The sequence below is a fragment of the Lithobates pipiens genome, unplaced genomic scaffold, assembly GCF_037356315.1.
Source record: "Lithobates pipiens isolate NorthernLeopardFrog02 unplaced genomic scaffold, aLitPip1_a1.2 Scaffold_8, whole genome shotgun sequence".
NCBI lineage: Eukaryota > Metazoa > Chordata > Amphibia > Anura > Ranidae > Lithobates > Lithobates pipiens.
Genome location: NW_027507903.1, coordinates 61,479,981 through 61,505,236, shown reverse-complemented (window position 1 = coordinate 61,505,236; position 25,256 = coordinate 61,479,981). Strand labels below are relative to the sequence as shown.

Genomic DNA, 25,256 nt, shown 5'->3' with positions numbered 1-25,256 from the left:
ACTTTGGGGACCAGTGACACCAATACAGAGATCAGTGCTTAAGAAAATGCACGGATCAATGTATAACTGACACTGGCAAGGAAGGAATTAACACCAGGGGTGATCAAGGGGTTAAATGTGATCCCTGGGAGGTGCTTTCTAATTGTGGGGGGAGTGGATTTACAGGAAGAAAAGAGAGATCGCGATTCAGCTTAGCTGAAATGCGATCTCTCTCTTTTCCTCCCTGACAGATCAGCGGTGTGCCGATGTAAACAAAGCACCAGTTCTCTTCTGAACAATCGGCAGGTCATGACCGCCAGACTCGCTGTGTCCAATCAAAGAGGGAGCATCATGCTCGTGCCCCCTAAACTGCATATTACATGTTCCAAGTGTTTTTACCTGTTTAGCCACTTCTGCCTGATCCCCACACTTCCTGTAACAGCAGTATGGGGAGAAGTTCCCCATGCTGTCACTTTTTTAAATCAGCGTTCCGCCGTGTGAATGAAATTGGCTGTCGGCTTGTAGTTCTTAATGAACTACCAGGGCGCTGTGGAGTGCCATGGTAGTTCATGGATTCTTCCTGTCAGATCTGCTTGCCAGTATGGGATGTACGGATACACACATACTCTGACAGATCTGCAGGAGACCTGCATTGGCACCTGCTGATGCAATGCTTTACAGGCTCCAAAAAATAAATAAAATAATAATAATACATTTCACAATTTTTTGCAGGTAAAAAAAAAAAGTGCATTATTTCATTTCTAAAAAGCCAACTTATCCTTTAGGTTTATGTGACTAATCAGTACCTTGAAATTTCCCTTTTCCCCTTGAATCCCTTTATAAGAATTTGTATTGTTCTCCTCTACCCCTCCTGCTGCCTAATGATCACTTTCCCCATCAGCAAGATTCTTTTGTTATACCATATCTCTAGATTCTAAGGAGACACGCTACTCCAATGTTCATGTATGACCATGGGATTCTTATTACTAGTCTGGAACATACCACTACCTAACAACGGCAATAAAAAACACATTACAACAGGTTTAAATGGTCTTTACCAGCATTTACTCCTCCAGTAACAATCCAGGCTCCCGTTGTTAAGGCTGCTTTGATAAGACCTTTGCCAATTAATTGCTTTACACGTGGATGAAGCTCAAATTTCTGATTTCCTCCATGTACAGAGATAACGAGTTTGGGCAATTCCATCTGCCATTCTTTTAGCATAAGCTGCAAAATGGTTTCTGGTCTTGTGTCATATGACAACCTAACATACTAAAAAAAAAAAAAAAAAAAATGTCAGTACAGATATTGTAACATTTGGCAATTACCAAATTTGGCTTGTTGCACAAAAGCTTGAGGTTGTTACAGCACTACAGGCAAGTTTACAACCTTGAGGCTCAGTTCACACTGCTGCGATGCGGGAACCCTGTGAATCTACTGTGGGTTCCCGCATCGCATGTCTCCCGGCGGCGAACTGCCCTATGCCCTATGCAAACTGCTGGGAGTGTGAATTGAAAGTTAATGACACCCCCAAATCAGCTTGCATATCGAAGTGCGATCTGCAAATTGGGACATGAATGGGATCGCATGGGTGTGATTCTGATGTGGACCAAAAAAAGGGTCTTGTACCAGTTTGGTCCAAATGCAATGCGATTTCAGCCATACAGAATTCGCACTGCACGGACATCACATGTGACTTGCACTGCAGTGTGAGGTTAATCACATGCGATCTCGCACCAGGTGGCAGTGTGAAACAATTAAAACAGAAAAATAGATACAGCCGGGTCTCATCACTTGTTGCCACTTGCTTCTCCTCCCTTTTTGTTCTGTCCAAGTTATACTTAACCTCTTAAGGACCAGGCCTCTTTTTCAGACTCAGTGTTTACATGTTTAAAACAGTTTTTTTTGCTAGAAAATTACTTAGAACCCCCAAACATTATATATTGTTTTTTTTATAACACCCTAGAGCAGGCATATGCAATTAGCGGACCTCCAGCTGTTGCAAAACTACAAGTCCCATCATGCCTCTGCCTCTGGGTGTCATGCTTGTGGCTGTCAGAGTCTTGCTATGCCTCATGGGACTTGTAGTTCTGCAACAGCTGGAGGTCCGCTTATTGCATATCCTTGCCCTAGAGAATAAAATGGCAGTCATTGCAATAATTTTTTTCACACTGTATTTGTGCAGCGTTCTTACAAGCGCACTTTTTTGGGAAAAAAATAAGACACCAGTAAAATTAGCCCTTTTTTTATATTGTGAAAGATAATGTTACGCCGAGTAAATGGATACCCAACACGTCATGCTTCAAAATTGAGCCCGCTCGTGGAATGGCGTCCAAATTTTACCACTTTCACCATGTGACTATAAAGTCACACATGTGGGCGTATATTATTCTAAGATACAGGCTGAAAAACTGACAGGCGGACCTGAACAGATAGGCCGTGTGAAAGAGGCCTAACTGAAATCGGCCAACATTTGGCCTGTCTGACCAAAGCTGGCCAAGCTCAATAGCACAGCAGGGAGATCGCTGTAATAACATCAGATAGTTCGTACAGCGGCTCCTCCCAAGCTCTTCAGTTCTTTTTTTTTGGTTCAACCTGCTGGGTTGAATGAAAAAAAACTGATAGTGTGTACCAGGCATAACTCTACTTCTTTATGTATTAAGTGTCCCACAGTACTGCACCCAGGTACCTTGGCTCTGTAGGAATGAGATCCACCTTGAAAATTGATAACACCATATGCATCTGTTGGGCTCTCTTCTGTGTCCTTCTCAACGGTCCATACTTCTTGCTCTCCTGTGAAATTTTCACCTAGTTTCAGATCGGAGTACTTCATAGCAATGCTGGCTGTGAAGCAGGCATGCTGTCTGACAAGACGGCCGCAACAGCATCTAAGAAAATGACGAAAAGGCAAAGTATTTACACAACACTTTACAAACCACTAAAAAGCATTATAGGTATATTGTACCTTATTTAGAAAATGTACTTTAGCTTTAAAGTATTTACACAAAAAGGGTAAATACTTTACAAACAAAAGTTCACAGTAAATAATTTACAGTATTACACAGAATGTTTTAGATAGATCAATAATAAAGACTGGCAATACTGTGTACTTATCTCAATGAAGTAAAAAACAAAACAAAAAACAAAACAAAAACATTTATATACAATTATAAAAAATATATATATATATATATATATATACATATACACACACACATATATATATATATATATATATATATATATATATATATATATATATATATATATATATATATATATATATATATATATACACATATACATACATATTTACATTACACATATACACGTACATACATACACACACATGAAGGTAAGGGAACAAGTAAAAACAGATTACAATTCTTTAAAAACACACCTTACAAGTTGCTGGCATATCTGGCATCCTGGAAGGCATCTGTAAAAAAATTAATAAAATTATTATTACAGAAGATGTTCCTATTGTTGGCTCTAAGATTACAATGCAAAGTATAATAAATGGACACCATATTTTTTTCAGATGTGCAAAGCATATCAGCATATGGTTACAGGGACCTGTATCGTACAAACATGAATTCAAGACACAGTTTACGTTTTGCTGAAAATCTGCACTGGTCCAATTTGGAAATTAAAGTAGACATTGGATTGATTTGATAGTCCCCCACGCATATCCCTTGAATAACATAAAAAAAAAAAAAACACCACACACACCACACACACAAGTATCTGAAGATTTTTTTTCACTTTTATTCCTCCCTCTATTTTATTTTGGTAATGTTTAAAAAAAAAGTGTTTTTTTTTTTTTAATACAGGATGGTGGAACAACAAATAAGCAGACCTTGCAGGATCAACATTCATTTTTAATAGCTGGAGTAACAAGTGTCATGCTAAAAAATTACATATGAGGCCGGGTTCACACTGGTGCAACACAACAGTCATACCACTTTGGATCAGACTTTGCCCTGCGACTTGAAGTCCGACATGCATCCAACCTCAATAAACAGGGATCTGACTTTGATCCCCGACAATACCAGGCACTGTGTCTGGTATGAATCTTTAGGTGGAACTCCACACACAATGTAAATAACAGGGCATGGGTGGATTTTCAGGGGAGCCCCCACACCGAAAAACGGTATTGGTGTCCCTCCAATATCCATACAAGACCCTTATCCAAGCACACAGCCCGGCAGGTCAGGAAAGGGGGTGGGGAAGGAGTGAGGGCCTCCCCTTTCTAAACCGCTCTGGGGCACCTGCGCTCCCCCCCCACCCCTAAGCACATTGTCCCCATGTTGATGAGGACCTCTTTCTTGGTTGTCGGGGTCTGCGGGTGGGGGGCTAATCGGAATCTGGAAGCCCCCTTGTTAAAGATCCCAGCCCCCACCCTATGTGAATGAGTATGGGGTACCCCTACCCATTAAGCTAAAAAAATGGAAAAAAAAAATTAAAAAATAAAAACACATTACACATATTTTTAAAGTAATTTATTAAGGCAGGTCGGTCGTCTCTTCCGATCTCTTCTCCCCTTTCTGGCTCTTCTGCAACCTCAGCTGATGTCTTCTCCCCTCTCCGGGTCTTCTCCGCTGATGTCTTCTAGCCTTCTCCAGTTCTCCCTCTGTCTGCTACCTTCTGCCTCTGCTGGGTCTTCTCCACTATCTTCTCGCTCTTTTGCTGGGTCTCCTCCCTCTGTTCTTCATCCGATGTTGTTGACTCAACGCTCTCTCCCGCTCTAATGCTGGGTGCGCGTTGTGCCACTTCTTATATTGGCATGGAGGCCTGCCCCTTATGAAGTCACCGCCCCATCATGCTCTTGGCTGGGACGTCATAAGGAGTGGGGCACCCAGACGACATCACCCGGTGACCCTGCCCCATGGCAAAATAAGTAGTGGCACAACGCTCACCCAGCATTAAAGCGGGAGAGGGGGTCGAGTCAACATCCGAAGAAGAGAAGAGGGCGAAGACAGTGGAGAAGACCAGGCAAAAGAGGGAGAAGAACCAGAGAGAGAGCAGAGAAGAACCATAGAGGGGAGAAGAACCAACAGAGGCAGAAGTCAGTGGAGGACACAGAAGAGCCGGAGAGTGGAGAACATATTAGAAGAGACAACGGAGCTACCCAATAAATTACTTTAAAAACGTGCAATGTGTTTTATTTTTAACAGTTTTTTTTTTAGGTGAATTGGGCAGGGGTACAACGTACCCAATACTCATTCACATATGGTGGGGGGCCAGGATCTGGGGGCCCCCTTGTTAAAGGGGGCTTCTACATTCCGATACAACCAGACAACCAATGGCCAAGGCCCTTGTCCTCATCAACACGGGGACAAGGTGCTTTGGCCCCCCCCCCCCGCCCCAAAGCACCCACTTTCCCCATGTTGAGGGCATGTGGCCTGGTACGGTTTGAGGGGGGGGGGACTTGCTTGTCCCCCCCCCCTTTTGCTGACCTGCCAGGCTGTGTGCTCGGATAAGGGTCTGGTTTGGATTTTGGTGGGAACCCCATGGCATTTTTTTTATTTGGCATGGAGTTCCCCTTCAAGACTTTAGTGATATTCAATGGGCTGAAGTAGGACCAAAGTCAGACCAAAGTAGTGCAGGGAGCATTTTCAAAGTCGGACCTCATTGATTTTCACAAGTAATGTGACATGAGTTCCCAATGTCAGAACGTTTGTCGTACCAGTGTGAACCTGGCCTCAGCTTTATGTTGATGCCTGTCGGTGCAATCATGGTAAGTGATAGCAGCTGTTAGGATGAACCATCATGCCATTAAAAAACACCCAAGGAAATCCTTGTTAGGCTCCTTTTACACTTGTGCGATTTCAAATTCTCTAATTTCTAATCGACACTACTGAAATTGTTGCGACTTCAGAAAAGGTTCCTGCATTACTTTGATCCGACTTTGAAACAACTTTAAAGTGGTTGTAAACCCTTACAAACCACTTTGACCTACAGGTAAGCCTAGATTAAGGCTTACCTGTAGGTCCAAGAAATATCTCCCAAACCTATACGGTTTAGGAGATATTTGCCCGAAGACGGGCACCGCACTGAGCGTGGCATTCTCGATAACGAAGATGCCGCGCGTCTCGGCTCCCGTGCGCATGCGCGGGAGTGACGTCATCGCGGCTTCGCCGAATGGCAGCGGCGGAGCTGCGAGACCCACCGAGAAGATGGATGCGCCGGACTACAGGGGACAGCAGTGACTTCGCTGGCTCCTGTGTCAGGTAAGTGACACATAATGGGCTACTATGCGATGCATAGTAGTCCATTATGCTTTGTCTTTACAGGGAATGAAAGAGGAAGTAAATTCATCAGGGTTTACTTCCTCTTTAATGCCAGACTGTAAAATTCTTATCAAATTTGCACTCCAAACTTGCACAACTTTGGAATTGGTTTGTGAGACTCGGAGCCTTACAAAGACTCAGAAGAAATGGGTTAAAAAGGGTGGATAAAAAGCAATTATATATATTTTTTAAATTTAAATCTGATTTTATTGATTTAACCACTTCAATACAGGGCACTTATACACCTTCCTGCCCAGACCAATTTTGAGCTTTCAGCGCTGTCGCACTTTGAATGACAATTGCGCGGTCATGCTACACTGTACCCAAACTAAATTTTTATCATTTTGTTCCCACAAATAGAGCTTTCTTTTGGTGGTATTTGATCGCCTCTGGGATTTTTATTTTCTGCTAAACAAATAAAAAAAGACCGAAAATCTTGGGGAAAAAAAAAACACGTTTTTTTTTGTTTCAGTTACAAAACTTTGTAAATAAGTAAGTTTTCTCCTTCACTGATGGGCACTGACAGGGCTGCAGTGACGGGCACTGATAAGGCGGCACTGATGGGCACCGATGAGGTGGCACTGATATGCGACACAGATAGACACTGATAGGTGGTGGCACAAATAGGCACTGATAGGTGGCACGGATTGTCATGGATAGGTGGCACGGATTGTCATGGATAGGCGGCAGGGATGGGCATGGATAGGCGGCAGGGATGGGCGGCAGGGATAGGCGGCACGGATGGGCAGCACGGATGGGCAGCATGGATGGGCACTGGTAGGCGGCATGGAGTGCCAAACAATGCATGCCAATCAGTGATGCCCATTGTGGGCACTGATTGGCATCCATTATGGGCACTGATTGGCATTCATTATGGGCACTGGCTGGCATCCCTGGTGGTCTAGGGGGCATACCTGGTGCTGGGCATCTCCTGGTGGACTGGTGGCGTCCCTGGCGGTCCAGTGTGGGCATCCTCGGGGGGTCTGTGCTGATAATCGATCAGCACAAACCCCCCTGTCAGAGGAGCAACCGATCGGCTCTACTCTACTCACGTCTGACCGACGCGAGTGAGGAAAAGCCGATCACCAGCTCTTCTTATTTACACTGTGATCAGCCGTGATTGGACACGGCTGATCACGTGATTGTAGTTGCAGGGTGTCAGACTGACACTCCGCAACAACGATCGCCGCGATGCGTGCCCCCGGGGGTGTGCAGCGGCTTAATATCCTGATCACGTCATATGACGTCCGGTCAGGATATTACAACCACTTTGCCACCGTCATTTTGCTATATGGCGGGCGGCAAGTGGTTAAAGTCGATTTTTTTTGTTTTTATCATAATTTTGGAGTATAAATCTACCTAAAGATAGTTTTCTATTTAAGATGCTTTAATATTTTAGTTTATTCAGCATGAAATGGAGCTTAGTTATATAGCATGAGACTGTATATTCTGAATCTTTAAATTTTTACATTCAATGAGCCCAAGATCCTAACTACCAGCAAGAATAATTCCTTACATTTAAATAGCACCTGTCATTTCGGATCCATCATGGCAGCGCCTGTTAGCGGGCATCCACTCACCTGCTGCCGCCCCATCCCTCACCTTGTTGTGTCACTGCCGCATCACCAGCCGTCCCATTAAAGTGAATGGGACTGTCAGTGAGTCAACAGCGGATCAGAGGAGGAGCCGCTGCGGGACAGAGATGACAGCTGCTCTTAAATTTTTTTTTTATATCGAGTTGATTTAAACCAAGACTTTTTACTAGTGATCAAATCCACCCTGGAATAAATGTACACATGCATAATGCTGAAATTTAGTTAATTTGGGCTAAATAACTTGCTTCCTAGCACCTTGTAACCAATATAACCAATTGCCCAGTTTGTTATTACTATTTTTATTACCGGTCTTATTAAAATTATTCAACTTTACAATCTCACTTGATTTGATCATAGGGACAGAAACGTATAAACTGATTGTGGAGGTGGGGGAATAGGAGGCAGAGAAAAAGCTAACCTTGAACTATGAGGGGGAAGAAAAAGGCAGCAAGACCTTAATTAGACTTGTGTTTAAGAGACGTGAAAATGCTCAGCTTCACCACCTTTTTAACCTCGCCAACCGCTCTCCCTTATGCTGTAAAGGCGGGGGGGGGGGGGGGGGGGGCATGGCTGTAAAGCTTTGCATCACAATATGGCAAAAATGATCCGCGCATACTATCATGTTCAACGGACAGCAATGCATGTGTTTGCAGTGTGCTTTTACACGGTTCAGTGGATTACAACACCTCCTCATGGCCTGTCAAATGCTCATTGAAGATGGATAATGCAGATAGCTCTTCAGAGAGCAAAGCTAGTGTAACCTAGGCACAAAAAGCAGTTGAATGTGGGCTTTGGAAATAGGTGGAGAACAAAGCAGGCAGATTAGCATTGGTTGGTGGGCAAGGTGAGCATAATCAAGGCAGAGAAATTGTGGGTTGGTGGGCAAGGTGAGCATAATCAGGGCAGAGAAATTGTGGGTTGGTGGGCAAGGTGAGCATAATCAGGATAGGATGGAGAAGCAGCTTAGTAGAGGAAGTAAAGAGAGAAAGTAGGAGAATGGAAGCAGACTAAAAAAAAAAACGGAGGAAGTGAAGTTTTTTTTATTTTATTTTTTTTTTAAACCATTTCTAAATCACAGTCATCCAACTCTATGCATGGCGCTATGTTGCTGCACTGTGTAAAATGCTGTTATAAACTCTATGATCTGCTTAATTTTATTGCAATGCACACCAACGTTGCACACACACAGCACTGTGGACTGCGATAAAATGTACGCCTGCATAATATAAACTAAAAGCAACACAGTATACACCCAGCATTGTGTACTGAGAAACACCACAACACATTGGTGTGAAGCCAGCCTCTAATTTTGTGTACATTGTTTTTACAGTTTTGTATACCTTAAATTGTTACCGTTTGACAAAAGGCACAATTTAAAATTTAAAAATATTACATATGAAATTAAATAATTGTATCTTTTAGTATTTGTAAGAATTTTGTAGGTTAGGTTTGTGCATGCTAATAATGATTTTAGCATTTTTAAGGAAATATATTTTGGTAAACATTGCAGGATGTATAAAATGAGCAGCACCACAATTTTTTTGCTATAGGTCCTGTGCTCCCAGAAAATATATGATCTTTTACATACTCTGAAAGCTGTAAGTGGAAGATTGACAAAATGGTCTGACTACCTGTGAGGGGAATGGCTGAGCAGGGCTAGACAGTGAAACAGTTAACCTATAAAGGGTGAGGGGGGAAGGACTGCGGTTGCTTAGCCTTCACAGGAAACCATGGCAAAAATCCCCAGCAAAAAACAAACTTTCAAACCATTTTAATAATGTGTGTATGAGGACTGTACTCCCATACATGAAAGAAGTACAAAAAATAAAAATAAAAAACTAAGTCTGCAAATGAAAGAATTTCAGAAAATTTAGATATCGGTAGATATCAGTTATTGTAGACTGAAACTTAAGTCAACAACGTCATTCCTGTTTGTTGTGAAGTTCCAGCCATAGTATATAAAGAAATCTGGGTAGGTAGATAATTTTGAATTGAGTTTATTCGGCCTAAGAGATAACTTGGAGCAAGTCTGCAAATTGGTTTTCAGATGAGTCACCAGAGGGGTAAGATTATTGGAGATATAGGTACTGTATTTATCGGCGTATAACACGCACTCCAAGTTTAGGAGGGAAGTTTAAGGGGGAAAAAAAAAAAAACTTACATTTAAATGCCCATCAATGCAGCCTTATCAGTGCCCATCTGCAGCCTTGTCCATCACTGCAGCTTTGTCCAGTGTCTTTGCAGCCTTGCCGGCTTTTTAAAATTGGGGCCGATCTTCACCGACTGTGAGCGGAGAGGATCGAGCGTCACCGACATACACAAAGCCAAGCGTACTCTGCTCCTCTCGCAGTCCCGCCCCTATGATGGACATAACATAGGTCCAATGGCAGGACTGGGCGTGACTGTGAGTGGAGCCGAGGGGAGCCAAGGCTAGCCGAGTACACTTGGCTTTGTGTATGTCGGCGGCGGTCGCTCCTCCACTCACAATCTGCAGAGATCGGCGGGGATTGGCGTATAACATGCACCTACGATTTTCCCCTCATTTTAAGGGGAAAAAGGTGTGCATTATACACCGATAACTACGGTACTCAATGGTAATTGGATCTCCACTCCCAGGTACTGGAGTTTAGAAACTATATGTAGGGGGATATCCAATGGTATCATAGGGGCAAATAGGGGGTCCAGAGGAAAGACTATTGATTTACTCCAATTGACTTTAAACCCAGAGTAAGTACCAAAATTTGAGATTATACTACGTGCTTGGTTTAAACATTCACCAACATCTGCGAAGTACAGCAGCATATCACCTGCATACAAGGAGGTTTTGTCTTTCAGGGTATTTAGCCAACATCCTTTAACTGTCTGGTCTGCTCTAATCAGGGCTGCCAGTGGCTCTAAAGCTACAGCAAACAGGGGCGACAATGGTCACCCTTACCGAGTGCCCCAGCCAATTTCAAAGCTGTCAGTTATAATATAGTTTACTCTTAAACGAGCCAATGGATTAGCATACAGTCATTTTACCTAAGCTATAAATTTAGGTCCAAAATCCAGCCGCACAAGGACTGCCATTAGATAAGGCCATTCGATAGCGTCAAAGTCCTTATGGGTGTCTAAGGAGACCACAACTCAAGTGCCAGGTTCAGGTCCCACAGACTGGAGGATTGTAAACAATCTGTGCAGATTAATAGCAGTCGATCGCATTGGTATAAAGCCGGTCTGGTCTGGGTTAATAATGGAAGTGATCACCAAATTGAGTCTTCTAGCGAGGAGCTTGGCGTCAGCATTAATTAGTGATATAGGGCGATAAGACTCACAAAAGTTGTGATCCTTGTGCAGTTTAGGAATCAGAAGGCTCAAAGCCTCTGAGAGTCTGGGAGTATACCCTTATCAAAATCATCTTTCTAAACCTCTAATAATTTTTGTGCAAAGAATTTCTTGTAAGTACAATACCATTCTACCGGGTATCCATCCAACTCTGGGGTTTTGTTAGGGTGAAGAGAGTGCATTGCTGCTTCTATCTCTGGTACAGATATAGGGATATCTTTGCTGCTGCCTCCTGAGACAATGCAGTAAATGGGATTTGTGTCAAATATCACTGAATCTCTTCCATTTCATAACTCACAGAAGAGTATAGAGTGGAGTAGAACTGGAGGACTGCATTCGCTATATCATCTGGAGAAGTACATAGGATTTGGTGCTCATTATATATACGAGGAATAGAGTCCGGTATATGTTGAAAATAAGCTAAGCCGGCAGTTCACTGTTCTTATCACCATATTCAAAGATTTGTTGGGATTGATGAAGTCATTTTTTTTGTGTCTTTTCAACAAGTACCATATCTAGTTGTCTGGCGAATCCTCTCCACAACCTAAAATGAGATGAGGATGCATTTCTAATATATGCCACCTCAGCATCTGTAGCGACCCGTTCACATTCTTTAATTTTCCATTCCCTATCAGGTCTAAGTTTTTTAATGACCTGAGGTAGAACTTATAAGGGTAGCTTTAACCACTTCAGCCCCGGAAAATTTGGCTGCTCAATGACCAGGCCAATTTTTTGCGATTCGGAACTGCGTTCTTTTAACTGACAATTGCGCAGTCGTGCCATGTTGCACCCCCAAAAAAATTTACACATTTATTTCCCACAAATAGAGCTTTCTTTTGGTGGTATTTGATCACCTCTACGGTTTTTATTTTTTGCGCTATAAACAAAAGAGCGACAACTAATTTTATCATCAATTTAGGCCGATATGCATTCTTCTACATATTTTTGGTAAAAAAAAACAAAATAAATAAATAAATCGCAATAAGTGTATATTGATTGGTTTGCTCAAATGTTATAGCGTCCAGAAACCACGGGAAAGATTTTCTGTCATTTATATGCCGTTTTTATAAAAAAAATATTTTTTTACAAGTAATGGCGTTGATCTGTGATTTTTAGCGGTATTGTGGTGGACAGGTCAGAAACTTTTGAAACATGTTTGGGACCATTGACATTTAGCGAGCGATCAGTGCTATAAATATGCACTAGATACAGTTTGTAAGGGTGCTCTGAACTTCAGGACCAAAGTCTATAATAGGGTATCTTCCACACTTAGGGCTGCACTTATGGAGAAAAGCAATCTCTGAATAGGAAACAGAAAAACAAAGAAAAGGCGCCTCTAAGTGTAGAATTAAAAGCTTTTTAATTTCCCCAAAAAGGGTTAAAAACACTTACAAGATATGTAGACTGGCAGAGCATATCCTTAATATCCAGGTAGGTGGTCCGGCATGAATGCAGTGGTCTATAAATATGCACTGATTACTATGTAAATGTCACTGGCAGGGAAGGGGTTAACACTAGGGGATGATCAAGGGGTTAACTGTGCTCCCTATGTGTGTTTCCTAACGGTGGGGGGATGGGACTAACTAGGAGAGATGACAGATCGCCGTTTTTAACTTTGTAGAAACACAAGATCAGTCTTCTCTCTTCTGACAGCACAGGTATTTGTGTGTTTACACACACACACACACAAACATCCGTGCTGTCGCTCGTGCATGCGATCGTGCGTGGCCAGCGGTCATCATGCCCTCAGGCCATGTGCATTGGGTCCCCTGCTGTGTAGCGGGCGCACGCGCTCGCTCTCTGGTGGCTCCCCTGGGCGAAGCCGTATATGTACAGGATTTCGCCCAGGAGAGCCATTCTGCCTCAGTATATCTGCGCGAGCCGGTCAGAAACCGGTTAAACAGATCCCAGGTAACACCTAATGGGACATCATCTTTGTTCCCATTCCAGAATTGACTAATAGCGGTGGCAGAGGAACATTCAAAACATTCTTCCTTTAACCATAATGGGCTCAACCTCCACAGGTTATACCCGCACGATTGACCCACAGCTAGGGTCAACATCAATGTTGAGTGATCTGAGATTGCCCTAGGAAGATACCGGACTGATACCCCCCTAGGTAAGATGTCCCTGGCCATAAAACACATATCTAGCCAAGAAAGAGTATTATAGGTAGAAGAGCAACAAAAATAAGCACGAATGTTTTTTCCATCTCCAGGCCTCCACCAAGCCATATTGCGTCATAAAAGCTTCTAGTGGGGAACTGCAGTTAGATTTGACATGTAATCTATCCATATCAGGAGAGTGCACAGTGTTTAAATCTCCAGCAAAAATAATAGGGCTTCTACCACTTGGAGCACCTTCGCCATCACCATCTCCCATACAGTTAAAGTAAATGGTGGAGGGATATAGACTGCCACAAAAAGGTATGAATTTATGAGTAGGACCAACACAACAAACCTCCCAAACAGGTCAGTGACAATAGTTTTAGGGGTACAAGATAGGGATTTTGACACCAGTACAGAGTCCCCTCACATGGTACATTTGTACCATGCGATCCAGTGCAGGCAGTGTTTGTGACGTAGTTAAGAAATTTCATTGATACCTGCTGCAGATCTCAAGGGCAGTGCAATTTGAATGCAATGCAGGAAACATGAACATATCGCATGGATTCCCGCACCTTATTAATGTGAACCTAGGCTAAGTAGCAATTCTACTTGCTACTGTGCTGAAAATGAAGGCAGGCCATTTTCTTTCCTTCCGTCATGGGTGGAAGGAATTTTTTTTTTTCGATTTCCCAGTAGCAGTATTGTGTTCATAAGAATATAATGATTAGTGTTGCCTGCTATAGCCGGCAGCACTAATGGTTTGGGAAAAACCCAGACAAGCTGGTTGTACAGAAGTCACTCGATAGATTTTATTTTTGTATAACCAGGGTGCTCATACATAGATCGAAATTTAGCTGGTCCCAGCTGAACCTGCTGAATTTCGATCCATGTATTGCCGGCTTAAGACTCCAAAGGCACCTATCTGAAAAATCACCTGACAAGTAATTCAGTAACAGACATGTTAGATGTGAAAGTGAGATTTGGCCCCATGTCACTGTATATAATGGAATTCTGTTGCATTCCCACATTTTCCCTTTCCATAGACAAAAGCAAAGAACAAAAAGTTACCACTCTAAAAATAAACCTGCCACAAGTCTAAAAATAAAAGATTATGTTTTAAATGCCTGGGAATGGTTAACATCTTTCTAATTGCGTATTTGCAAGTTTTCCACTTTATCTGTAAAGCTGCCAATATGGTAAAGCCAACAGAAAAATAAATGAAAGGCTATAATGAATCTACAAAAGAAAAAACTGAAAATAAAAATACACGTTCTCTTTGGTGTCCGGGGCTTTTTCTATAGGATATTGCCACCACCAAAATCATTTTTTAATTCAGTAATTTTTTAAATACTCCAGCTGCACATTGGCTTCTTAATACATACCATAACCCTAATTTAATTGAAAAAAAATAAAAAATAAAAAAAAATAACTGACCCTTTGGCCACACTGGACATTTTTTTCAGCTGTTCCTAGGGACGTCTATCTTTTTTTTTTTTTTTTTTTTTGCATCTAAACACCCCTGCATGTTGGCACATGTATCTATGCACACAGGCTTTTAGAGGAGTTTAGAGGCAGAGGCATTAAGAGGTAGGAAAAACCCCCACTGCCAGTGTGTTCAGGAGCAGCAGAGTTTTGACAGAAAAAACATTTAATGCACGTAAACGTGTATAAATGTGCATTTAGCACTTGAGCGTTAATTAATTTCAATTATTAATAATAAATTATTATTCTGGCCAATGAAATGAACACCCAAACATTTGCGAAACACACTTTTACAAGTGTCGAGCATTTTTTCTGGTAAACTCTAGGAGAGCTAGGAAAACGTGTGTGCATGAGACCTTTCTGTGAAAAATACAGTTTATAGGCTGCTACTTTCAGGTGATTAGACATTGGGTGTACCCCTATAATTCCCCCTGCATTTTATGAGATCCCAGTTTTTTGGAAAACAATGCAGATTAAAAACAGGAAAATGTAGAATAGTATTTGTGATGTACTGTACTCCAAGATATGGAGTTTACGGGTCAAAATAATTTTTTTGGTGGGACCCTGAAGAAGGGGGGTCCAGTGATGAAGAGCTAGCTTTATTGTTTTGAACTCCAGAATTTTGATGGGGGTTTTGCTTCCCTTGGGGACTAGGCTTCCTGAACTGTGAGACTGAAACACTCCTTCCCAGCCTGTGAGGCTGGCATCTGATCACCTTTCATGAGTACGGAAGAAAGGACTTTACCACTTCCAAGGTTTCGTTTAAAATCCACTGAGTTAAAGAGTTCCGTGTTTGACTGGAAAGAAACATAGAAAGAACAAGAGAGGCAGTGTGTTCTTCCAGGCCAACAGAATGTTGTGTTGAAGAGGCCCTGAGCAAAAAAAAGAGACAGTCTTGACTGAGGCTCTAGAATAAGTATCTAGAATTAGGCCTAAATCTTTTAGATGAGTGGGAGGCTGGAGAGCAGACTTTTGAAGGTTAATCATCCAGCTAAAACCCTGTAGAATCTGAATAGCTGTTTTGACATTTGTATTAAATTTTGATGGAGAGGGGTCTTTCAGAAGGTGGTCTTCTAGGCAACCTATGACCTGAATGCCGTAAGTTCTTAGGAGGGCGAGTAGGGCTGCAAGCACCTTTGTAAGTACTCTGGGGCCCGAGAATAGACCGACTGGCAGTGCGACAAATTGAAAGTGTGTTTGTCTTCTACCGTGAAGGGAAGAAAATGCTGATATGGTGTATAAATAGGAATGGGCAGGTAGACATGTTGAATGTCCACCGATGCCAGATATTCCCCTAGTCTATGAGATGCAATTACCCAACCTTGCAGATTCCATGTGAAACCTAAAAATATGCACTTACCTGCTTAGGGTCTTTAGGTCCAGAATGGGAAGAATACCCAAATGATTTTGGTACCATGAACAGGTTTGAGTAGAATACTGACAATTTCTAGATTGTGAAAAAGTTTGGTTCTGTAGATTTGCTCTTAAGTTAAATTTGTATTCAAGTTAATTATCAGGTACATATTTTAATAATTTTTACGTTTTTTGGATAGCATAGGGAAAGGTTAACAATTGGATTTAGAAAATTTTGGGTTGTTGTGGAAACAAGGATCGGTGATAAAGCTTCAGTGGGTACACCTTTTTCCCATAACATTTACAGGAGTGAATTTTCCTTCCTAATGGGTAGATTTCCTATAACTTCCTGTTGTCGCCCTCCATTTGTAAGCATGAGTCATTTGTAGCTCGGTAATGCCTGTACTTTGAAAGTGTCCTTGACAGGGAACAGAACACCTACTTGGGACAAAAGATAGTCAGGGCAATCTGGAAAGTTGCCTTTCCTTAGGCAGACTTTGGTTGGTTTGAGAAAGAAACCAGTAAAGGGGTACAGTTTGAAACTATTTTGTACCCATTTTAAACCACTGATTGAACCCACAGGCCTGGGACGTCTGGGACGTCTGGGACCTAGATTTATGCAAACTGCAACAGATGTCCCCATCCCTTCATTGTGGAGATGGGCTTTGCGGCAGACTTGGTGGACTTGTGCTGAAAAGAAGGGCTACATTTTGGCTTTGAAGATGAAGTGTGGGGAGAGCAACAGGGTGCTCTTCATTTAGAGCAGTGGTCCTCAACTCCCGACCTCAGGACCCACTAACAGGCCAGGTTTGCAAGATAACTGAAATACATCACAAGTGATATAATTTGCTGCTCAGTGATTGCAGTAGTCTAGTCTGCATCTCCCCAAGGTAATACTTAAAATTTAGCCGGTTACTGGGTCATGAGGACAGGCGTTGAGAACCACTGATTTAGAGGAGCATTTGGACAGCAGAGTCATCCTTGAATTTGTTGTCATTACTTACTCTTGTGCATCAACACAGAAAAGTATGGCAACAAGGCAAGGTTTATGAGTGTATCCAACAAAATCCGGTTCTGGAATATAAGATCCTGTAGATTGTTAATTTCTCTAGTTCAATTAGCTGCAGTTTGACAAAATGAAATAACAGAAATAGTCAGTTGCACAGCTGGGCCTACAAGAACGAAGAAAACCTTTAATAGTCTACATTTTTTTGTAGACAAAATCCTTAAATGAAGGATAAATGAAACATTCTATAAGCACAGTAAGATGCTTATTAAAATACGGCAATAGCAGGGTCTACACCTGGAACAGTCAAACTTTTAATTAAAGTTGTTGAAAAGGCAAAAGGGTGTTTTTTTCACCTCAATTCATTTTTTTGCATTAAGGTAAAGAGTACGGTAGGTTTGTGCAGGGATGGCTATATTAAGGCTATTGGCAGTGCAAGAAAGTATGACACAGTCGCAGAGAAATCTGCCTTGGTCAAACAGGCTGCTTGTTGCATGCCTGAGATAGAGTTTGAATCATATGTAGAGACCAGTGTAAAATAGGGTATTGCTCAGATTCAAGGGGAGCATGGTCACTCTGCAGCAAACCTTCAGCAGAGTGCTTGCCTAAACTTTTCTGCCATTACCTTACGCTTGACTTCTGCCATTATCAATGAGGGTATTGCCCTATGGGGTGCTCAGAGTAGGGTGCGTAAATGGGTGTGTCTGGGTAAGCATACGTAAGTATACACAGCAACCCAGGTGTCAACTGTCAACCATCCTATAGCAAAATCATCATTGCAAAAGGGTGGGAGAAAGTGTGAATATGCTATAAAAGGTCTGGGCAGAAGTGGTGGTAATAGTTGTACCTGTGGTGTGACGCAACACCTAATCATCCACTTGAAACTAAACTGGTGGATTTTTTTTACTGTCAAATTTGAAAATGCAAACACTTGATAAGTGAATAAACCCAAAGGGATACACCAATCTTGATGCACTGCTTCTAATGTTATAGTAGAAGGCAGTGGAAAGAGGATTGAATAATCTTAAATAGAATAGCTGACTGAAGATTACCAAATAAGGAAAGACGTTGAGTATAGAAAAACTTTATCATAGGGGAGATGACATCCAATACTCAAGTACACTGACGTCCAATACCAAAGTACACTTCTAAAAAATTTAGATCTCGCAGAGATCTCCTGAAATACAAGGTTTTTTACCTTAATACATAGAATGCATTAACAACTTCCAGCCCATCCTATTGCAGATTTACTGCCATATGGTGGCCCTCCTGTGTAGGATTACACACACATTATATATATATATATATATATATATATATATATATATATATATATATATATATATTTATATTCATGCTCCGTCTAGTGGCCATCTGTATATCAGAGAATTTACTCCAGCATTCCTGCTAGATGATGGCTGAGAAAGCTTTGCTGGTCCCAGGGAGTCTAAGGTTTTTAATTAAGTTGCACCTGACCTGTAGACCTGCACTGAAAAAAAAAAATACACACACACACACACACACACACACACACACACACACAAAGTGATTCTGCACTTCTGCCTACAGGGAGCACAGGCAGGCAACTTCTGCTGGCAGGCTGGCCAGGCACTGGATGTCTGCCAACACTACGCAGCTCTTCCTATTTAAACATGGCCGATTTCCATTCTGACAGGGGGGGAGGGATAGATTGTGACCCCCGCAAAGCAGGAAATAAAATCCATCTCTTCCCCTAGTAAAAGCAGCACACACTGACTAGGCACATAGTTAACCCTTTGATCACCCTAGATGTTTAACCCCGTCCCAGCCAGTGTAATTACTACAGTGACCGTGCATATTTTAGCACAGATTACTGTATTAGTGTCACTAGTTACCACAAAGTGTCAACTGTCGGTGTCAGATTGTCCACCGCAATATCGCTATAAGTCACTGATGGTCGCCATTACTAGTATAAAAAAAATTCCATAAATATATCCCATAGTTTGTAGACGCTATAACGTTCGCACAAACCAATCAATATACACTTATTGGGATTTTTTTTTTTTTTTTTTTTTTTAACTAAAAACATGTAGCAGAATACATATTGGCCTAAATGTATGAAGCAATTTGATTACAATTTTATAGAAGAAAGTGAAAAAATATTTTTTATATATTTTTTGTTTATAAAGAAAATTAAGGAAAAAAAAAAACGCAGTGGTGACCAAATACCCCCAAAGGAAAGCTCCAGTTGTGGAAAATAAATGTAACAAATTTCATTTGGGCACAGCGCTGCATGAACACACAATTGTATGGGTTTACTTTCATGGTGAGGAAAGCTGGTCTTAAGATGTGGCAGACTTGAAGTGCCAGACTTTACTCAAAGATGGAGAGCCTTGAAGTTGTATACGAGAAAGTGGAGAGAGAAAAAAAAAAAAGTAGTATCTTGACAGTAAAAAAAAAAAAGAGGGAGATGACTTGGTAGTCTGCACCTTAGGCTACATCTAGTCATCAAGTAATACCCTTAATAAGAACATCTGATGATGCCAATAGGAGACAGTATAATCTCACCAACTACGCTATATTCTTGATTGCTATATTTCAATGATGTTTACTGAGTTAGGAACACTGATTTTATTGGATTTTGCATTCTTGTTGTGATTTTATGACGGCTATTTGAACGTGAACGTCTGTATGTTGATTAATCTTGTAATAAAAACCATTGAAACAGAACATCTGGAGCCAGTCCAGAGAGTGCTGTCCCTCAAGGGGCAAGTGAATGGTTTTAACAAGTCAGTTCTGCAATCTAGCTTTCCAGCCAAAGTGACCTACACATCTGCACAGACAGGAGATTAATGCGAGAAACAAGTAACAAAACTTCCAGTAAGTAATCACAGCTGAAATTCAAAGCCACAGCCATCTACTCTCTGTGTTCCACAGAGGATCAAAGGCAGAGGTGGTTAGGTCCTTTTTAAAGAGACTTCACTCAATCAAACATGGTCTGTAAAATAGTGAAATCACAGCAGGGTGGGATCATCAATGACAAGAGTTTTCTAAAGGATCTCCAAATAATTGTTAGGTGTATCCTCCATAGGAATGGTTGTCACCTTGTTAAGGTGAGCCACCTCCAAATCCACAGAAGGCATGAACTTCTTCTACACAAAATCTACACCATACACCAGGGCACTTCCAATTTTCGAATAGAGACAGCTGGAAAAAAGGGTGCAAGCTATGTGGGCCTATAAGACCAAAGGCTCGAAGCAACACTGTTAGAAACAAGCTGATCCTCTTCTTTCAATGTGGGGGCACAGCACCATTACAAGCTGAAAGTCTCCTTTTAAATGTGAATAATATCAGTAGACTGCAAATCTTAAGGGGTAACGACAAAGATTTCAACAACGTTGAATCTGCCAGAGCCTTTGCAATTGATGGCTCTGAAGCCACTAAGGTCCACAAGTAAATCAGATAGAGAATTTCTGGAAGAGTACAGGAGTGCACTTAAGGCCTTGGCACCTGGAGTCAACAAAAATATGTGAACCTTCGGTCATAAAGTCCTGCATAACCATAGGAAAAATGGCTGAGAGGCCGAAGATACAGCTATACCTGATGGAGCTGAAGAGAACTCAGAAAAATGGAGAGACCAACATGATTCCAGGCTGCAGCCAATGCAGCAACTTGTCAGTAAAACGTAATTTGATAGCCAGAAGTGACCAATGTAGGTGGGCAAGTAGGTTAAAAAGTAAAGTGGGCACAACATTTCACCCATCAGATGTCAGTGATTGGTCCAGGAGAGTCAAGGTCTTCTATGGAAAGGCCAGCATGAAACAGGGAACCATGTCTAGCGACCAACAAAAACGAGTGAGCTTCCAGTGCTCAACAAGACTAGGCTACTCACTAAGCAAATTTTACAAGACAGGGCAATGCCAGTGGTTTTGGACATAAAACTGCTCCCGTTGCCTACAAAACAGCCCTGACCCATCGAGGAATAGACTGCAAAGTAACTTCCATATGTATGGCAGGACCCAAGGTTTCCCAACAGAACATTACCCAAAGCATCACAATGCCTCCACCAGCTGGCCTTCTACATACTAGGGACACGTTCACACCAAACAGCCATGCTGAAAGCACTAATGCTGGTGTTCCATGGGGAAAGGAACAGTGCAACTGCTCCCGATGTGCTGAAAAAAAGTGCATGCCGTGGTGTGAATTGAAACCATAGGAAACAAGGCTTTTTGCCATGTCTTGTGCTGGGACAGTGCCAGGCAAGGCTGTGCAGCATAGACTCAGCCCACCTAGCGAGTACTTATTGTGAGTTTTGGCTGGCTAGCAACATAAGTGAACAGTACAAAAACAGAAAAACATTGTCATCACAATGTGAACCATTTCTTTATTACCAATGGACACAAACAACTACCATAGCTCAAAAGGGAACACATAATTCACATTATTATAATTTACCTGTGTGGGTCCTTTGAACTTGGAATTATATAGATACATTCTCTTTTCTTGAAGGTATTTTCTATCCAAGATTTCTGGGACTAAAAAGAAAGTGGAAAACACAATAAGGACATTTTTATAATACTTAAAGTATTGATAATAACCCATGTTTGCAGTGTGTTAAAGCAAATTTCAACAACAAAACTTTATATGTAAGTCATCCTCAACATATCCACAGCATACCATTTAATGTTTAGTATTGGAATAAGAATGAAATACTGGTTTAATGGTGGAATCTTCCTGCTCACATATAAGCTCTCTGGGGGTAAAACTACCAACAGCCTTCTATATGTAATAGGGGAACTGACAGCAGGTCATTGACAGCGTTCACACCTGGACTAAAATCCTGGAGAAAAAGGTGCTCTATGTGCTCCTACCAGTGCTGCTCACATATTCAAAAACCGAAACCTCTCTGCTGATGGGGAGGATTAGGAATCGGATTAGTCACATGATCTTGGATGAAAGGGACGAGAAGACAACTCAAAGGTTTTTGATTTACATGACCAATACAGCATGGAGTCAGGATCTAAAGTTCATAGTATTTTCTCTGGGAAGGCAAGTCTTCGGCCCTTTACTATTAAAGCAATATTAACCACTTAAGGACCAAGCCTCTTTCTGGGATTTGATGTTTACAAATTAAAAACTTTTTTTTTTGCTAGAAAATTACTTAGAACCCCCCCCCCCAAACATTGAAAAAAATATTCCTAACACCCTAGAGAATAAAATGGTGGTCGTTGCAATACTTTGTCACTCCGTATTTGCACAGCGGTCTTACAAGCGCACTTTTTTGGGAAAAAAATACACTTTTTTGAATAAAAAAATAAGACACCAGTAAAGTTAGCCCAATTCTTTTCATATTATGAAAGATAATGTTACACCGAGTAAATTGATACCCAACATGAACAGCTTCAAAACTGTGCCCGCTCGTGGAATGGCTACAAACTTTTACTCTTAAAAATCTCTATAGGCGACGTTTAAAAAAATTCTACAGGTTGCATGTTTTGCGTTACAGAGGAGGTCTAGGACTAGAATTATTGTTCTCGCTCTACCGACTGCAGCAATACCTCACATGTGTGGTTTGAACACCGCTTTCATATGTGGGTGCTACTCACGTATGCATTCACTTCTGCACACAAGCTCGTGGGACAGGGCACGTTTAAATTTGTTTATTTTTTTTTCTTATTTATTTTACCTTTTAATTTTTTACACTGTTCTTTAAAAAAAATAGAAAAAAAGCATGACAGGGCCTCTTAAATATGAGATCTGGGGTCAGACCTGAGATCTCATATTTACACTAAAATGCAATAAAAAAAAAAAAAATCTGTAATTTGAAAAAAAAAAAAAAAAGCCCTTTAAGAGCTATGGGCGGAAGTCACGTTTTGGCGTCGCTTCCACCCTGCAATGGTATGGAGACGGGTAATGGGCCATCTTCCTCTCACTCGTGTCCAAACCCAGGAAGGATCGGATCACCTCCGCCGCTACCGAAGCCTTTCTTTTTTAATAAAAAAAACCTGATATACTTACTTTAAATCGCTGGATTGAGAGGGGGCTCAGGTAAGTATTAGGCTGGGAGGGCTGCTGCACACAGAAGGTTTTTTTTTTATCATCATGCATTGAATGCATGATGGTAAAAAAAATCCTTGTACTTTTACAACCACTTTAATTCATCCCTTCAAGACCTCCAACACAGCTATAAATGAACATTTATGTATGGGTCAACTAGTTATAATTGTATAGGGTTTTTTAGTAATCTCTGTGATTAACCACTTCAGCTACAGAAGGTTTATCCCCCTTCATGACCAGGCCATTTTTTGTGATATGGCACTGTGTTACTTTAACTGACACTTGCGTGGTCATGCGACGTTGTACCCAAATAAAATGTCCTTTTTTTCCCCCACAAATAGAGCTTTCTTTTGGTGATATTTGATCACCTCTGCAGTTTTTATTTTTTGCGCTATAAACAAAAAAAGCTGACAATTTTGAAAAAAAAAACAACTTATTTTACTTTCTGCTATAAAACATTAGTTATGAGGAAAGGTTTGCGAGCGCTGAACTTATTCTCTCTGGAGAACAGACGCTTGAGAGGGAATATGATTTCAATATATAAATACCGTACTGGCGACCCCACAAATGGGATAAAACTTTTTTGCGGAAGGGAGTTAAACAAGACGCATGGCCACTCATTAAAATGAGAAGAAAAGAAGTAGAGGGTTCTTTACTGTAAGAACAGCAAGGATGTTGAATTCCCTTCCACAGGCGGTGGTCTCATCGATAGTTTAAAAAAACTATTATATAAGCACCTGAATGACCACAACATACAGGGATATACAATGTAATACTGACATATAATAACACACATAGGTTGGACTTGATGGGCTGTCTTTTTTCAACCTCACCTACTAGGTAACTACCGTATATCCAATAAAAAAAAAAAAAAAATTATCAATTTTGGCCAATATGTATTCCCAAAAAATCCCACTAAGCGTATATTGATTTTGCGCAAAAGTTATAGCGTCTGCAAACTATGGGATAGATTTAGGGAATTTTTTTCCTGTTTTTTTTTAGTAATGGCGATCTGTGATTTTTAGTGGGACTGTGACATTGCGGCGGACAAACACTTTTTAGGGACCAGTGACACCAATACAGTGATCAGTGCTTAAAAAAAAAAGAAAAATGCACTGTCATGGAAGGGGTTAACATCAGGGGGGAACAAAGGGTTCAATGTGTTTCCTGGGAGTGCTTGCTAACTGGGGGGTGCTTTGACTGGGGGAAGACAAAGATCCGTGTCCCTGCTCAGCAGAAACAAAAGAGCTCAATCTTCCCCTCTGACAGAACAGCGATCTGCCTTGTTTACATTAGGCAAGGCACCGTTCTATCTGCCTCGTGAACAATCGGCGGGTTCCCGACACGAACAACAACAAAAAAAAGACGTACTGGTACCTGATTTCGCACTGAAGGGCCATGCCACAGTATATATGCATAGGGCAGTCCAGAAGCAGATAAAGAGGAAGTAAACCCCCTTGCAAAAAAAAAAAAAATAAATAAAAAAAATAAAAAAAAATAAACACACCCTGCATAGCATACTAGCTCATTATGAATTACTTATCCAAGAACGAATCCCCCGCAGCCACTTGTCTCCCCCTCAGGCCACCGTCATGTCGCCCCGGGGCTTGCTTATGGGTATCACGGCTCCAGCGCTGCGATTGGCATGTGCGCGGGAACCACCGCGACCGGCACAGTACAACTGAAGCAAAGGCACGTACTGCCATTGCGTCAGTTGGCTTAAGTGCGCACGTGCCGCATGATGTCGGCACATGTAAATACAGGGATATGTAAGTTTAGGAGATATCCAGTGCAGCTACAGACAAGCCTAATTATTTGACTTTAGGTAAAATGATGAAAAAATTAAAAGATAAACATTTGTATTTTGACACATTGGAGCCATACTTGAAGTCCTAGAATGAAAATGAACAGTTACTGAGAGCTCTGAATGGATTAAAAGAACAGCAAATCACACACCAAGGGTGCTGCGTATGGCATTATGAAAATTATACAGGACAACCGCATTTTACATTTCAATTGCAAAATTTTAAGTAAAACGAGAAAAGATACAGAGCTACAATTCTACATTACTTGCAGACCT

At 41.4% G+C, this 25,256-nt stretch overlaps 1 protein-coding gene across 1 annotated transcript in view; it reads right to left on the bottom strand.

The window, feature by feature from the left end:
* TRPM7 (transient receptor potential cation channel subfamily M member 7) overlaps positions 1-25,256 on the bottom strand; it is a 177,420-nt gene that overhangs the window by 129,324 nt on the left and 22,840 nt on the right. Inside the window, 4 exon segments of the mRNA XM_077473924.1 lie at positions 1,038-1,251; positions 2,669-2,867; positions 3,380-3,418; positions 21,575-21,654. Of these exon segments, the coding sequence (XP_077330050.1) occupies positions 1,038-1,251; positions 2,669-2,867; positions 3,380-3,418; positions 21,575-21,654 (532 nt within the window).